Raw genomic sequence first — 17687 nt, 5'->3', positions numbered from 1 at the left:
ACATATTTCCTGCATACTGAATGTCATGGATATGGTTAAAATCCAGTAAACACCACATCCTCCCGCACAATCTACTGTAGATAAATAACATGTCCCAGTAATCATCAGAGCGAGGACCTGGTTTATATTATGGCATATAGCGCCGGTGGGTAAAGTACCAGCGATTACCGAAAGTCGGGTGCGCTGCTGCTAAATGCTGAGCGCGGTCCTCATGTATGTAATACCTATAGCTGGCACAAGGTGGCAGCACTGTCTCCGTGATAAAGCCTGTGGGTGGTCTCTGTGACATCCGCTCTACGGTCCCGGTGTACTCAGTTTAGAACGGGAGGCCGGGAATCACGGTCATGTAGGCAGGCTTTCGGAATAATACATATCATAGGCCGTGCCTGTCAGTTAGAAGCCCGAGCGGCGCTGCTTATCAGAGCCGCCCACTGCTGTGATAGATGGACAGCTGACAGCCGGGAGGATGGATCCAGACTATGCAGCATTTGAGAGCTCTCTGTACAGTGAATTCAAAGACTTCTACAAGAAAATCAGAGACGCTTACAAGGAGCTAAAGGAGGATCTTACTCCATACAGAGATGACCGCTTCTACAGGTAAGGAACATGGCCACCAGCATGTTTACTGACTCCTCACTGATGGCAGGGTATATGGCGCTTACTGACTCCTCACTGATGGCAGGGTATATGGCGCTTACTGACTCCTCACTGATGGCAGGGTATATGGCGCTTACTGACTCCTCACTGCTGGCAGGGTATATGGCGCTTACTGACTCCTCACTGATGGCAGGGTATATGGCGCTTACTGACTTCTCACTGATGGCAGGGTATATGGCCCTCCTGACTCCTCACTGATGGCAGGGTATATGGCGCTTACTGACTCCTCACTGATGGCAGGGTATATGGCCCTCCTGACTCCTCACTGATGGCAGGGTATATGGCGCTTACTGACTCCTCACTGATGGCAGGGTATATGGCGCTTACTGACTCCTCACTGCTGGCAGGGTATATGGCGCTTACTGACTCCTCACTGATGGCAGGGTATATGGCGCTTACTGACTTCTCACTGCTGGCAGGGTATATGGCGCTTACTGACTCCTCACTGATGGCAGGGTATATGGAGCTTACTGACTCCTCACTGATGGCAGGGTATATGGCGCTTACTGACTCCTCACTGCTGGCAGGGTATATGGCGCTTACTGACTCCTCACTGATGGCAGGGTATATGGCGCTTACTGACTCCTCACTGCTGGCAGGGTATATGGCGCTTACTGACTCCTCACTGATGGCAGGGTATATGGCGCTTACTGACTTCTCACTGATGGCAGGGTATATGGCCCTCCTGACTCCTCACTGATGGCAGGGTATATGGCGCTTACTGACTCCTCACTGATGGCAGGGTATATGGCCCTCCTGACTCCTCACTGATGGCAGGGTATATGGCGCTTACTGACTCCTCACTGATGGCAGGGTATATGGCGCTTACTGACTCCTCACTGCTGGCAGGGTATATGGCGCTTACTGACTCCTCACTGATGGCAGGGTATATGGCGCTTACTGACTTCTCACTGCTGGCAGGGTATATGGCGCTTACTGACTCCTCACTGATGGCAGGGTATATGGAGCTTACTGACTCCTCACTGATGGCAGGGTATATGGCGCTTACTGACTCCTCACTGCTGGCAGGGTATATGGCGCTTACTGACTCCTCACTGCTGGCAGGGTATATGGCGCTTACTGACTCCTCACTGATGGCAGGGTATATGGCGCTTACTGACTCCTCACTGCTGGCAGGGTATATGGCGCTTACTGACTCCTCACTGATGGCAGGGTATATGGCGCTTACTGACTCCTCACTGCTGGCAGGGTATATGGCGCTTACTGACTCTCACTAATGTCAGGGTATATGGCGCTTACTGACTCTCACTAATGGCAGGGTATATGGCGCTTACTGACTCCTCACTGATGTCAGGGTATATGGCACTTACTGACTCCTCACTGATGGCAGGGTATATGGCGCTTACTGACTCCTCACTGATGGCAGGGTATATGGCGCTTACTGACTCCTCACTGATGGCAGGGTTATATGGCGCTTACTGACTCCTCACTGATGGCAGGGTATATGGCGCTTACTGACTCCTCACTGATGGCAGGGTTATATGGCGCTTACTGACTCCTCACTGATGGCAGGGTATATGGCGCTTACTGACTCCTCACTGATGGCAGGGTTATATGGCGCTTACTGACTCCTCACTGATGGCAGGGTATATGGTGCTTACTAACTCCTCACTAATGCAGCACTGATGGCAGGGTACATGGCGCTTACTGACTCCTCACTGATGGCAGGATATATGTGCTTACTGACTCCTCACTGATGTCAGGGTATATGGCGCTTACTGACTCCTCACTGATGGCAGGGTATATGGCGCTTACTGACTTCTCACTGATGGCAGGGTATATGGCCCTCCTGACTCCTCACTGATGGCAGGGTATATGGCGCTTACTGACTCCTCACTGATGGCAGGGTATATGGCGCTTACTGACTCCTCACTGCTGGCAGGGTATATGGCGCTTACTGACTCCTCACTGATGGCAGGGTATATGGCGCTTACTGACTCCTCACTGCTGGCAGGGTATATGGCGCTTACTGACTCCTCACTGCTGGCAGGGTATATGGCGCTTACTGACTCTCACTAATGTCAGGGTATATGGCGCTTACTGACTCTCACTAATGTCAGGGTATATGGCGCTTACTGACTCTCACTAATGTCAGGGTATATGGCGCTTACTGACTCTCACTAATGTCAGGGTATATGGCGCTTACTGACTCCTCACTGATGTCAGGGTATATGGCGCTTACTGACTCCTCACTGATGTCAGGGTATATGGCGCTTACTGACTCCTCACTGATGGCAGGGTATATGGCGCTTACTGACTCCTCACTGATGGCAAGGTATATGGTGCTTACTAACGCCTCACTAATGCAGCACTGATGGCAGGGTACATGGCGCTTACTGACTCCTCACTGATGGCAGGGTATATGTGCTTACTGACTCCTCACTGATGGCAGGGTATATGGCGCTTACAGACTCCTCACTGATGGCAGGGTATATGGCGCTTACTGACTTCTCACTGATGGCAGGGTATATGGCCCTCCTGACTCCTCACTGATGGCAGGGTATATGGCGCTTACTGACTCCTCACTGATGGCAGGGTATATGGCGCTTACTGACTCCTCACTGCTGGCAGGGTATATGGCGCTTACTGACTCCTCACTGATGGCAGGGTATATGGCGCTTACTGACTCCTCACTGCTGGCAGGGTATATGGCGCTTACTGACTCCTCACTGCTGGCAGGGTATATGGCGCTTACTGACTCTCACTAATGTCAGGGTATATGGCGCTTACTGACTCTCACTAATGTCAGGGTATATGGCGCTTACTGACTCTCACTAATGTCAGGGTATATGGCGCTTACTGACTCTCACTAATGTCAGGGTATATGGCGCTTACTGACTCTCACTAATGTCAGGGTATATGGCGCTTACTGACTCCTCACTGATGTCAGGGTATATGGCGCTTACTGACTCCTCACTGATGTCAGGGTATATGGCGCTTACTGACTCCTCACTGATGTCAGGGTATATGGCGCTTACTGACTCCTCACTGATGGCAGGATATATGTGCTTACTGACTCCTCACTGATGTCAGGGTATATGGCGCTTACTGACTCCTCACTGATGGCAGGGTATATGGCGCTTACTGACTTCTCACTGATGGCAGGGTATATGGCCCTCCTGACTCCTCACTGATGGCAGGGTATATGGCGCTTACTGACTCCTCACTGATGGCAGGGTATATGGCGCTTACTGACTCCTCACTGCTGGCAGGGTATATGGCGCTTACTGACTCCTCACTGATGGCAGGGTATATGGCGCTTACTGACTCCTCACTGCTGGCAGGGTATATGGCGCTTACTGACTCCTCACTGCTGGCAGGGTATATGGCGCTTACTGACTCTCACTAATGTCAGGGTATATGGCGCTTACTGACTCTCACTAATGTCAGGGTATATGGCGCTTACTGACTCTCACTAATGTCAGGGTATATGGCGCTTACTGACTCTCACTAATGTCAGGGTATATGGCGCTTACTGACTCCTCACTGATGTCAGGGTATATGGCGCTTACTGACTCCTCACTGATGTCAGGGTATATGGCGCTTACTGACTCCTCACTGATGGCAGGGTATATGGCGCTTACTGACTCCTCACTGATGGCAAGGTATATGGTGCTTACTAACGCCTCACTAATGCAGCACTGATGGCAGGGTACATGGCGCTTACTGACTCCTCACTGATGGCAGGGTATATGTGCTTACTGACTCCTCACTGATGGCAGGGTATATGGCGCTTACAGACTCCTCACTGATGGCAGGGTATATGGCGCTTACTGACTTCTCACTGATGGCAGGGTATATGGCCCTCCTGACTCCTCACTGATGGCAGGGTATATGGCGCTTACTGACTCCTCACTGATGGCAGGGTATATGGCGCTTACTGACTCCTCACTGCTGGCAGGGTATATGGCGCTTACTGACTCCTCACTGATGGCAGGGTATATGGCGCTTACTGACTCCTCACTGCTGGCAGGGTATATGGCGCTTACTGACTCCTCACTGCTGGCAGGGTATATGGCGCTTACTGACTCTCACTAATGTCAGGGTATATGGCGCTTACTGACTCTCACTAATGTCAGGGTATATGGCGCTTACTGACTCTCACTAATGTCAGGGTATATGGCGCTTACTGACTCCTCACTGATGTCAGGGTATATGGCGCTTACTGACTCCTCACTGATGTCAGGGTATATGGCGCTTACTGACTCCTCACTGATGTCAGGGTATATGGCGCTTACTGACTCCTCACTGATGTCAGGGTATATGGCGCTTACTGACTCCTCACTGATGTCAGGGTATATGGCGCTTACTGACTCCTCACTGATGGCAAGGTATATGGTGCTTACTAACGCCTCACTAATGCAGCACTGATGGCAGGGTACATGGCGCTTACTGACTCCTCACTGATGGCAGGGTATATGTGCTTACTGACTCCTCACTGATGGCAGGGTATATGGCGCTTACAGACTCCTCACTGATGGCAGGGTTATATGGTGCTTACTGACTCCTCACTGATGGCAGGGTATATGGTGCTTACTAACTACTCACTAATGCAGCACTGATGGCAGGGTACATAGCGCTTACTGACTCCTCACTGATGGCAGGGTATATGGCGCTTACTGACTCCTCACTGATGGCAGGGTATATGGCGCTTACTTACTCCTCACTGATGGCAGGGTATATGGCGCTTACTGACTCCTCACTGATGGCAGGGTATATGGCGCTTACTGACTCCTCACTGATGGCAGGGTATATGGCGCTTACTGACTCCTCACTGATGGCAGGGTATATGGCGCTTACTGACTCCTCACTGATGGCAGGGTATATGGCGCTTACTGACTCCTCACTGATGGCAGGGTATATGGCGCTTACTGACTCTCACTAATGGCAGGGTATATGGCGCTTACTGACTCCTCACTGATGGCAGGGTATATGGCGCTTACTGACTCCTCACTGATGGCAGGGTATATGGTGCTTACTGACTCCTCACTGATGGCAGGATATATGGCGCTTACTGACTCCTCACTGATGGCAGGGTATATGGCGCTTACTGACTCCTCACTGATGGCAGGGTATATGGCGCTTACTGACTCCTCACTGATGGCAGGGTAAATGGCGCTTACTGACTCCTCACTGATGGCAGGGTATATGGCGCTTACTGACTCCTCACTGATGGCAGGGTATATGGCGCTTACTGACTCCTCACTGATGGGCAGGGTATATGGCGCTTACTGACTCCTCACTGATGGGCAGGGTATATGGCGCTTACTGACTCCTCACTGATGGGCAGGGTATATGGCGCTTACTGACTCCTCACTGATGGGCAGGGTATATGGCGCTTACTGACTCCTCACTGATGGGCAGGGTATATGGCGCTTACTGACTCCTCACTGATGGGCAGGGTATATGGCGCTTACTGACTCCTCACTGATGGGCAGGGTATATGGCGCTTACTGACTCCTCACTGATGGGCAGGGTATATGGCGCTTACTGACTCCTCACAGATGCAGCACTGATGGCAAGGTATATGGTGGTGGTGGGTCATTTATTGAAACGCCTTAAAGGGAACCTGTCACCGGGATGCGCGAGCTAGCGCATGCGTAGTTCGTTCCCTGTGCTGATGCCGACACTGCGCATGCGCTTGCTTGAGCATCGCGAGATTTCGGCGCTTCAGCTCTGTGACGTCAGCCAGCAAGGAGGAGATTCGGAGGACGCGGGGCGGTGCTGGGCTCCTTTTCTGCTTGACTCATCTCCGGATACAGGACTCATATCAGGTTATTTGCATATGGATCAAAACAGTTTTTTAACACAATAAAAGCGCAGAGAGCTCTGGGGACTGGGTATTGCAGATGTGCTAGCGGCCATCTAGCAGCCCATGTCCCCAGCTCTATGCGCAAAATCCTGGTGACAGGTTCCCTTTAATAACCCCTATAGCTGGTGGTGGATCCACTGGAGAAATGTAGAAGTGCCCGCCTCTACATAACTTCGGCGGATCCACCGCCGCTTCTAAATGTGGGGACACCTTCCTTGCTGTCTTACTTTTAGACCATTTTCTGCACCAGAAGTATGCCTTTATATAGGCGTATTTCTGGTTAGTAAATGACCCCCGTGTTGCTTGCTGACCCCTCAAAGATGCAGCACTGTATGAATTGTGGAGGGGTTGGATGATGCACACATGAACTGATGCCTGATGAAATACTCTTTCTTGAGTGACATCAGCTTCTTCCTATGGGGGCGGGTGCGGAGTTCCGGTGGAGGTACGACGAGAGGCTGCCGGAATAAAAACTATGACATGTCAGACATTTATTCCGGCAGCCTCTCGCTGTGCGCTGCCATGCCTCCACCGGAACTCAGCCCCCGCCCCCATTATAGTCAATGGGGACGGAGCGGCAGTCCGGAGGCACGCGGTCACTAGCTGCAGGACGGATCCGGCAGGCTGTTCACCGGATGGAACAGCCTGCCCGAGGTCCGTGCCGCTAGTGTGAAAGTAGCTTTACAATCAGCCAGTTTTCAGCTTAACCACTTCAGCCCCGCTAGGTGAAACCCCCTTCATGACCAGAGCACTTTTTACACTTCGGCACTACACTCCTTTCACCGTTTATCGCTCGGTCATGCAACTTACCACCCAAATAAATTTTACCTCCTTTTCTTCTCACTAATTGAGCTTTAATTTGGTGGTATTTTATTGCTGCTGACATTTTTACTTTTTTTGTTATTAATCAAAATGTAACTATTTTTTTGCAAAAAAATGACATTTTTCACTTTCAGCTGTAAAATTTTGCAAAAAAAACGACATCCATATATACATTTTTCACCAAATTTATTGTTCTACATGTCTTTGATAAAAAAAAAATGTTTGGGCAAAAAAAAAATGGTTTGGGTAAAAGTTATAGCATTTACAAACTATGGTACAAAAATGTGAATTTCCGCTTTTTGAAACAGCTCTGACTTTCTGAGCACCTGTCATGTTTCCTGAGGTTCTACAATGCCCAGGCAGTAGAAAAACCCCACAAATGACCCCATTTCGGAAAGTAGACACCCTAAGGTATTCGCTGATGGGCATAGTGAGTTCATAGAACTTTTTATTTTTTGTCACAAGTTAGCGGAAAATGATGATGATTTTATTTTTTATTTTTTTTCTTACAAAGTCTCATATTCCACTAACTTGCGACAAAAAATACAAAATTCTAGGAACTCGCCATGCCCCTCACGGACTACCTTGGGGTGTCTTCTTTCCAAAATGGGGTCACTTGTGGGGTAGTTATACTGCCCTGGCAATTTAGGGGCCCAAATGTGTGAGAAGAACCTTGCAATCAAAATGTGTAAAAAATGACCGGTGAAATCCAAAAGGTGCACTTTGGAATATGTGCCCCTTTGCCCACCTTGGCAGCAAAAAAGTGTCACACATCTGGTATCGCCGTACTCAGGAGAAGTTGGGGAATGTGTTTTGGGGTGTCATTTTACATATACCCATGCTGGGTGAGAAAAATATCTTGGTCAAATGCCAACTTTGTATAAAAAAATGGGAAAAGTTGTCTTTTGCCAAGATATTTCTCTCATCCAGCATTGGTATATGTAAAATGACACCCCAAAACACATTCCCCAACTTCTCCTGAGTACGGCGATACCAGATGTGTCACACTTTTTTGCTGCCAAGGTGGGCAAAGGGGCACATATTCCAAAGTGCACCTTTCAGATTTTGCAGGCCATTTTTTACACATTTTGATTACAAGGTACTTCTCACACATTTGGGCCCCTAAATTGCCAGGGCAGTATAACTACGCCACAAGTGACCCCATTTTGGAAAGAAGACACCCCAAGGTATTCCGTGAGGGGCATGGCGAGTTCCTAGAATTTTTTATTTTTTGTCACAAGTTAGCGGAAAATTATGATTTTTCTTTTTTTCTCTTTTTTCTTTACAAAGTCTCATATTCCACTAACTTGCGACAAAAAATAAAAAATTCTAGGAACTCGCCATGCCCCTCACGGAATACCTTGGGGTGTCTTCTTTCCAAAATGGGGTCACTTGTGGCGTAGTTATACTGCCCTGGCAATTTAGGGGCCCAAATGTGTGAGAAGTACTTTGCAATCAAAATCTGTAAAAAATGACCGGTGAAATCCGAAAGGTGCACTTTGGAATATGTGCCCCTTTGCCCACCTTGGCATCAAAAAGTGTCACACATCTGGTATCGCCGTACTCAGGAGAAGTTGGGGAATGTGTTTTGGGGTGTCATTTTACATATACCCATGCTGGGTGAGAGAAATATCTTGGCAAAAGACAACTATTCCCATTTTTTTTATACAAAGTTGGCATTTGACCAAGATATTTTTCTCACCCAGCATGGGTATATGTAAAATGACACCCCAAAACACATTGCCCAACTTCTCCTGAGTACGGCGATACCAGATGTGTCACACTTTTTTTCTGCCAAGGTGGGCAAAGGGGCACATATTCCAAAGTGCACCTTTCGGATTTTGCAGGGCATTTTTTACACATTTTGATTGCAAAGTTCTTCTCACACATTTGGGCCCCTAAATTGCCAGGGCAGTATAACTACCCCACAAGTGACCCCATTTTGGAAAGAAGACACCCCAAGGTATTCCGTGAGGGGCATGGCGAGTTCCTAGAATTTTTTATTTTTTGTCGCAAGTTAGTGGAATATGAGACTTTGTAAGGAAAAAAGAAAAAAAAAGAAAAATCATCATTTTCCACTAACTTGTGACAAAAAATAAAAAATTCTAGGAACTCGCCGTGCCCCTCACGGAATACCTTGGGGTGTCTTCTTTCCAAAATGGGGTCACTTGTGGCGTAGTTATACTGCCCTGGCAATTTAGGGGCCCAAATGTGTAAGAAGTACCTTGCAATCAAAATGTGTAAAAAATGGCCTGCGAAATCCGAAAGGTGCCCCTTTGCCCACCTTGGCTGCAAAAAAGTGTCACACATCTGGTATCACCGTACTCAGGAGAAGTTGGGCAATGTGTTTTGGGGGGTCATTTTACATATACCCATGCTGGGTGAGAGAAATATCTTGGCAAAAGACAACTTTTCCCATTTTTTTATACAAAGTTGGCATTTGACCAAGATATTTTTCTCACCCAGCATGGGTATATGTAAAATGACACCCCAAAACACATTGCCCAACTTCTCCTGAGTACGGCGATACCACATGTGTGACACTTTTTTGCAGCCTAGATGCGCAAAGGTGCCCAAATTCCTTTTAGGAGGGCATTTTTAGACATTTGGATCCCAGACTTCTTCTCACACTTTCGGGCCCCTAAAAAGCCAGGGCAGCATAAATACCCCACATGTGACCCCACTTTGGAAAGAAGACACCCCAAGGTATTCAATGAGGGGCATGGCGAGTTCCTAGAATTTTTTTTTTTTTTTGCATAAGTTAGCGGATATTGATTTTTTTTTTTGATTTTTTCTCACAAAGTCTCACTTTCCGCTAACTTAGGACAAAAATTTCAATCTTTCATGGACTCAATATGCCCCTCACGGAATACCTTGGGGTGTCTTCTTTCCGAAATGGGGTCACATGTGGGGTATTTATACTGCCCTGGCTTTTTAGGGGCCCTAAAGCGTGAGAAGAAGTCTGGAATATAAATGTCTAAAAATGTTTACGCATTTGGATTCCGTGAGGGGTATGGTGCGTCCATGTGAGATTTTATTTTTTGACACAAGTTAGTAGAATATGAAACTTAGTAAGAAAAAACAAAAACAAACAAAAAAATTTCCGCTAACTTGTGCCAAAAAAAATGTCTAAATGGAGCCTTACCAGGGGGGGGGGTGATCAATGACAGGGGGGTGATCAATGACAGGGGGTGATCATGACGGGGGTGATCAATGACAGGGGGGTGATCACCCATATAGACTCCCTGATCACCCCCCTGTCATTGATCACCCCCCTGTAAGGCTCCATTCAGACATCCGCATGATTTTTTACGGATACATGGATCGGATCCACAGAACGCATGCGGACGTCTGAATGGAGCCTTACAGGGGGGTTATCAATGACAGGGGGTGATCAGGGTAATCAGGGTGATCACCCCCCTGTCACTGATCACCCCCCCTGTAAGGCTCCATTCAGACATCCGCATGATTTTTTACGGATCCATGGATACATGGATCGGATCCACAAAACGCATGCGGACGTCTGAATGGAGCCTTACAGGGGGGTTATCAATGACAGGGGGTGATCAGGGTGATCACCCCCCTGTCACTGATCACCCCCCCTGTAAGGCTCCATTCAGACATCCGCATGATTTTTTACGGATCCATGGATACATGGATCGGATCCACAGAACGCATGCGGACGTCTGAATGGAGCCTTACAGGGGGGTTATCAATGACAGGGGGTGATCAGGGTAATCAGGGTAATCACCCCTCTGTCACTGATCACCCCCCCTGTAAGGCTCCATTCAGACATCCGCATGATTTTTTACGGATCCATGGATACATGGATCGGATCCACAAAACGCATGCGGACGTCTGAATGGAGCCTTACAGGGGGGTTATCAATGACAGGGGGGTGATCAGGGAGTGTATATGGGTGATCACCCGCCTGTCATTGATCACCCCCTGTAAGGCTCCATTCAGACATCCGCATGTGTTTTGCGGATCCGATCCATGTATCCATGGATCCGTAAAAATCATGCGGACGTCTGAATGGAGCCTTACAGGGGAGTGATCAATGACAGGGGGTGATCAGGGAGTGTATATGGGTGATCACCCGCCTGTCATTGATCACCCCCCTGTAAGGCTCCATTCAGACGTCCGTATGCTTTTTGCGGATCCGATCCATGTATCCGTGGATCCGTAAAAATCATACGGACGTCTGAACGGAGCCTGACAGGGGGGTGATCAATGACAGGGCGGTGATCAATGACAGGGGGGTGATCAGGGAGTTTATATGGGGTGATCATGGGTGATCAGGGGTTTATAAGGGGTTAATAAGTGACGGGGGGGGGGGGTGTAGTGTAGTGTGGTGTTTGGTGCTACTTTACTTACCTACCTGAGTCCTCTGGTGGTCGATCCTAACAAAAGGGACCACCAGAGGACCAGGTAGGAGGTATATTAGACGCTGTTATGAAAACAGCGTCTAATATACCTGTTAGGGGTTAAAAAATTCGGATCTCCAGCCTGCCAGCGAGCGATCGCCGCTGGCATGCTGGAGATCCACTCGCTTACCTTCCGTTCCTGTGAAATCTCGGAGATCCACTCACAGGAAATCTCGGCTCTCGCGGGAGGACGCGTATATGCGTCCACCCAGAAGAGCAGGACCGCCGGCAGGACGCAATCCTGCGTACGGCGGTCCTGAGGAGGTTAAAGAGAATTTTTCACCAGAGACCTCCCTATCAAATTAAAACTTTTTCTTTTGTTGATCTAAGGCTCTGTTCCCAAATTATGATACTTTTTCTTAATATGCAAATTAGATATTTGGTGCAATGAGGGTGTGACCCTGTTGTTGGACCCAATCTCCACTCCATTTCTGTGGCTAGTCCCTTTCTGGCTGCTTTGATTGACAGGACCAGGTAGTGGTATAGCAGCACCCCAAAGGTGACAACATTTTTTAAACTAAATCCCTCAAGGAATTTGTTTGTGGGGTGTATTGAGTGCTTTGACCCAACAAGTGTTTCATACAATTTAGAGACACTTGTCTGTGAAAAGAAGAACATGTTATTTATTCCAGTAAAATGTTGTTTTAGTCCCAAATTTTTCATTTTTTACAAGGAATACCCCTAACAAGGCACCCCACAATTTGTTACCTATTTTCTCCTGAGTAAGGTAACACCCCATAAGTTGTCATAAACTGTTGTGTGGGCACACTGCAGTGTAGAGAAGAGAAAGAGCACCATGTGCATCTGAGGCCTAGTTTGGTAATTTATATAGCACTGGCTGACAACTGCAGAGGCTTGGATGTGAATTAAAAAAAGAAACTTGCTTGAAGTGACCCCATATTGGAAAACACACTCCTCGCCGAATTTACCAAGGGGTGTAGTAAAAATTGCAGTTTTTACACAGATTTTCTGTCTCAGAGGCAAATATATTGTGCCCAGCATTTGCCAGTGTGAAGAGTAAGCCCTCTTCTTGGCTTTGGAAATACCTGACACATGGCCCTAATCGTTTGCTTGAACGTATGAGTGGGCTTAGGACCATGCATGTGCATTTGAATGTGGTAATTTACACATCTTGTGTTAAGAACTGTAGAGGCTCTGGGGTGAAATAATAAATGGAACCCCGAACAAATGACCCCATAATGGAAACTTGACCTCTCATGGTAGTAAGGGGTGGAGTGAGCATTTTTCGAGCAATTAATGCGCAGTGGACCGTGCAAAATGAAATTGGCAGTTTATCCACAGATACAGCATTTCAGTGCCAATATGCTGTGCCCAGCTCATGCTGAGACGAACACAGCACTACATGAATTCATAGGTGGGTTCTGCTGGGTATATAAATGTCATAAATGTAAGCTGCTGTATTAGCACATAGTAGGACTCCAAAGGGAAGGAGCTCCATTTGGCTTTTGGAGTGTGGATTTTGCTGGAATGGTTTTCAGGTGCTACATAAGGCTACTTTCACACTGCCGTTTAAGGCTAGGTCTACACGATGACATTTGTCGCGCAACAAAAAGTTGCGCGACAGGGCGCAACAGTTGTCGCGCGACATTTTGTTGCACTAATGTCGCGCAACAATTTTTATAATGGCAGTCTATGGTGTCGCACTGCAACATGCGACATGTTGCGACTGCGACGCAACAGTCGCAGAAAAATCCATCTTGAATGGATTTTCTGCGACTGTTGCGTCGCAGTCGCAGCATGTCGCATGTTGCAGTGCGACACCATAGACTGCCATTATAAAAATTGTCGCGCGACATTGGTGCAACAAAATGTTGCGCGACAAATGTCGTCGTGTAGACCTAGCCTAGACCACCTGTGAGATCCATTTCAAGGCTCTCACAAGCAGCCCCAAACGGATCAGTTTAGCCCCAATGCATTCTGAATGGATAAGGATCCGTTCAGAATGCATCAGTTTGGCTCTGTTCCGCCTCCATTCCGCTCTGGAGGCGGACACCAAAATGCAGCTTGCAGCGTTTTGGTGTCCGCCTGGCGGTGTGGAGCCAAACGGATCCGTCCTGACTTACAATGTAAGTCAATGGGGACGGATCTGTTTACATTGACACAATATTGGTGCAATTGTAAACGGATCCGTCCCACATTGACTTTTAATGTAAAGTCAGGACGGATCCGTTTGACTTACACTTAGACTTTTTTTTGACTAAGGGCTGTTTCACACGAGCGGATGGCTGTCATTCACACAGCGGATGTCACGCACGGCATCCGCTCGTGTGAAACAGTCCTAAGTGTATGCAGACGGATCCGTACTGAACGGATACCATCATTTGCATTTATAGGTGCGGATCCGTCTGTGCAGATACCAGACGGATCTGCACCTAACGCAGGTGTGAAAGTAGCCTTACATTGACATAGCCTCTGAGGTACCAGTACAGTAGAAACCCCCTTTAAGTGACCTCTTTTTAGAAATAATGGGGATCATTTATTTATTTAAGAATATCGTTTTACACCGTTGCACTGCAATCTGCACCTGAAATCCGCCTAGTATAGGCGTATTTCAGGTTAATAAATGACCCCCTATGCCTCTCAAGTTATTTATGAAGGAGTGCAGTGATCATTTTGAAACCACAGAAGTTTTGCATAAAAAAATGAGCAGGGAACTTCGCGAAAATTGCAAGTGTTCCACAGATAAGACATTTCAGTGCCCATTAGGCTGTGCCCAGCTTGTGCCATCTGAGCGACATCATGCCATTAAAATTAGGTTAGGCAGGCTCTACTGGGTGTGGAAATGCCATAAATGTGGACTTAAGACTCATGCACACGACCATATGCATTTTGTGGTCTGCAAAAAATACGGATTACATTGTGTGCATTCTGTATTTTGCAGAAGGAAACAGCTGACCCCTAATAGAACATTCGTAATGCGGACAATAATAGGACATATTCTATTTTTTGGCGGAACGGAAATACAGAAACACAGGGCCAGTCCTAGGTGAAATGGGGCACTGGGGCGAAAAACAATAAGGGCCCCCCCATGACACTTGCGGACTTTAACGTCCTGTATTGACTCTGGAGATTTAATTTGTGGACGATCATACAGAAACTGTATATTGTGTGGCACAGTGCATGCTATATGTGTATAACAAACATATTTCACATGAAAACTTACAATTACTTGGCTCGGACACCACTTGAACACTTGGCTGGGGGGCTCGGTGGAGCTGATGTTGTATTTTATCCTAATGAGAAAGATTTCATAATAAGGATTTGGAGAAGGAGCAGAGGGATAGCAGAGCAGGGAGAGGCGGGTGCAGCTACTATGGGATCATACCATGGGGGAGTAATAAAGCCCACCATAATGCCCCCCCCAGTAGAAATAATTCTCCTTATATAAAATACCCCCTTGTAATGCCCACAGTTGAGCTAATGTTCCAAATAGTGCCCCATAATGTGGCAGTATAAAATACCCCTATATAGTGCCCCCAGTAAATGCCCCCATAGTTATCCTCTCCCCCTCCTTCCTAGTGCCCCCATAATGTACCAGTATAAAATGCCCCATATATAGTGCCCCAGTAGATGCCCTCAGTGTCCCCCATAATTTGTAAGTATAAAATACCCCTTCTTGGTGCCCCCGTAGATGACCCCATAGTACTCCTCTCCCCCCTTCCCCATAGTACCCACCATAATGTGTCCCAGTATAAAATGCCCCTATACAGAGCCCCCATATAAAATACCCGTTCTTTGTGGCCTCATTAGATGCCCCTATAGTGCCCACCAATAATGTGCCAGTAAGAAGTGCCCCCATAGTGCCACCCAATAATGTTCCAGTAATAAGTGCCCCATAGATGTTCCCCCAATAATGTGCCAGTAAAATGTGCCCCCATAGATGCCCCCCAATCATGTGCCAGTAATAAGAGACCCCCATATCATATGCCAGTATCCAGAGGCCCCCCATCATGTGCCAGTAGCCAGGGCCCCCCCATATCATGTGCAAGTAGCCAGAGCCCCATGTACCAGTAGCCAGAGGCCGCCCTATCATGTGCCAGTAGCCAGAGCCCCCCCATATCATGTGCCAGTAGCCAGAGCCCCCCCATATCATGTGCCAGTAGCCAGAGCCCCCCCATATCATGTGCCAGTAGCCAGAGCCCCCCCATATCATGTGCCAGTAGCCAGAGCCCCCCCATATCATGTGCCAGTAGCCAGAGCCCCCCCATATCATATGCCAGTATCCAGAGGCCCCCCCATCATGTGCCAGTATCCAGAGGCCCCCCCATCATGTGCCAGTATCCAGAGGCCCCCCCATCATGTGCCAGTATCCAGAGGCCCCCCCATCATGTGCCAGTATCCAGAGGCCCCCCCATCATGTGCCAGTATCCAGAGGCCCCCCATCATGTGCCAGTATCCAGAGGCCCCCCCATCATGTGCCAGTATCCAGAGGCCCCCCCATCATGTGCCAGTATCCAGAGGCCCCCCCATCATGTGCCAGTATCCAGAGGCCCCCCCATCATGTGCCAGTATCCAGAGGCCCCCCCATCATGTGCCAGTATCCAGAGGCCCCCCCATCATGTGCCAGTATCCAGAGGCCCCCCCCATCATGTGCCAGTATCCAGAGGCCCCCCCCATCATGTGCCAGTATCCAGAGGCCCCCCCCCATCATGTGCCAGTATCCAGAGGCCCCCCCCATCATGTGCCAGTATCCAGAGGCCCCCCCATCATGTGCCAGTATCCAGAGGCCCCCCCATCATGTGCCAGTATCCAGAGGCCCCCCCATCATGTGCCAGTATCCAGAGGCCCCCCCATCATGTGCCAGTATCCAGAGGCCCCCCCATCATGTGCCAGTAGCCAGAGGCCCCCATCATGTGCCAATAGCCAGAGGCCCCGTCATCATGTGCCAGTAGCCAGAGCCCCATGTGCCAGTAGCCAGAGGTACCCCCCATATCATGTGCCAGTAGCCAGAGTCCCCCCAGTAGATGCCCCTATAGTGCCCACCAATAATGTGCCAGTAAGAAGTGCCCCCATAGTGCCACCCAATAATGTTCCAGTAATAAGTGCCCCATAGATGTCCCCCAATAATGTGCCAGTAAAATGTGCCCCCATAGATGCCCCCCCAATCATGTGCCAGTAATAAGAGCCCCCCATATCATGTGCCAGTAGCCAGGGCCCCCCCATATCATGTGCCAGTAGCCAGAGCCCCATGTACCAGTAGCCAGAGGCCCCCTATCATTTGCCAGTAGCCAGAGCCCCCCCATATCATGTGCCAGTAGCCAGAGCCCCCCATATCATGTGCCAGTAGCCAGAGCCCCCCATATCATGTGCCAGTAGCCAGAGCCCCCCCATATCATGTGCCAGTAGCCAGAGCCCCCCCATATCATGTGCCAGTAGCCAGAGCCCCCCCATATCATGTGCCAGTAGCCAGAGCCCCCCCATATCATGTGCCAGTAGCCAGAGCCCCCCCATATCATGTGCCAGTAGCCAGAGCCCCCCCATATCATGTGCCAGTAGCCAGAGCCCCCCCATATCATGTGCCAGTAGCCAGAGGCCCCCCATCATGTGCCAGTAGCCAGAGCCCCCCATCATGTGCCAGTAGCCAGAGCCCCCCATCATGTGCCAGTAGCCAGAGCCCCCCATCATGTGCCAGTAGCCAGAGGCCCCCCATCATGTGCCAGTAGCCAGAGCCCCCCCCCATATCATGTGCCAGTAGCCAGAGGTACCCCCCATATCATGTGCCAGTAGCCAGAGCCCCCCATATCATGTGCCAGTAGCCAGAGACCCCCATATCATGTGCCAGTAGCCAGAGACCCCCCATATCATGTGCCAGTAGCCAGAGACCCCCCATATCATGTGCCAGTAGCCAGAGACCCCCCATATCATGTGCCAGTAGCCAGAGACCCCCCATATCATGTGCCAGTAGCCAGAGACCCCCCATATCATGT

The 17687-nt window shown here is 49.0% G+C and overlaps 1 protein-coding gene across 1 annotated transcript in view; it reads left to right on the top strand.

Annotated features, from left to right (window-relative positions):
- Nucleotides 1-307: 307 nt before the first annotated feature.
- TMEM181 (transmembrane protein 181) overlaps nucleotides 308-17687 on the top strand; it is a 169722-nt gene continuing 152342 nt past the window's right edge. Inside the window, exon 1 of the mRNA XM_044289655.1 lies at nucleotides 308-597. Coding sequence (XP_044145590.1) covers nucleotides 467-597 — 131 coding nt within the window. The 5' untranslated portion in view covers nucleotides 308-466. The remainder of the gene's footprint in view (nucleotides 598-17687) is intronic.

The sequence above is a fragment of the Bufo gargarizans genome, chromosome 4 (genome assembly GCF_014858855.1).
Source record: "Bufo gargarizans isolate SCDJY-AF-19 chromosome 4, ASM1485885v1, whole genome shotgun sequence".
NCBI classification, from domain to species: Eukaryota; Metazoa; Chordata; class Amphibia; order Anura; family Bufonidae; genus Bufo; species Bufo gargarizans.
This window is presented reverse-complemented; position numbering and strand designations above follow the sequence as displayed.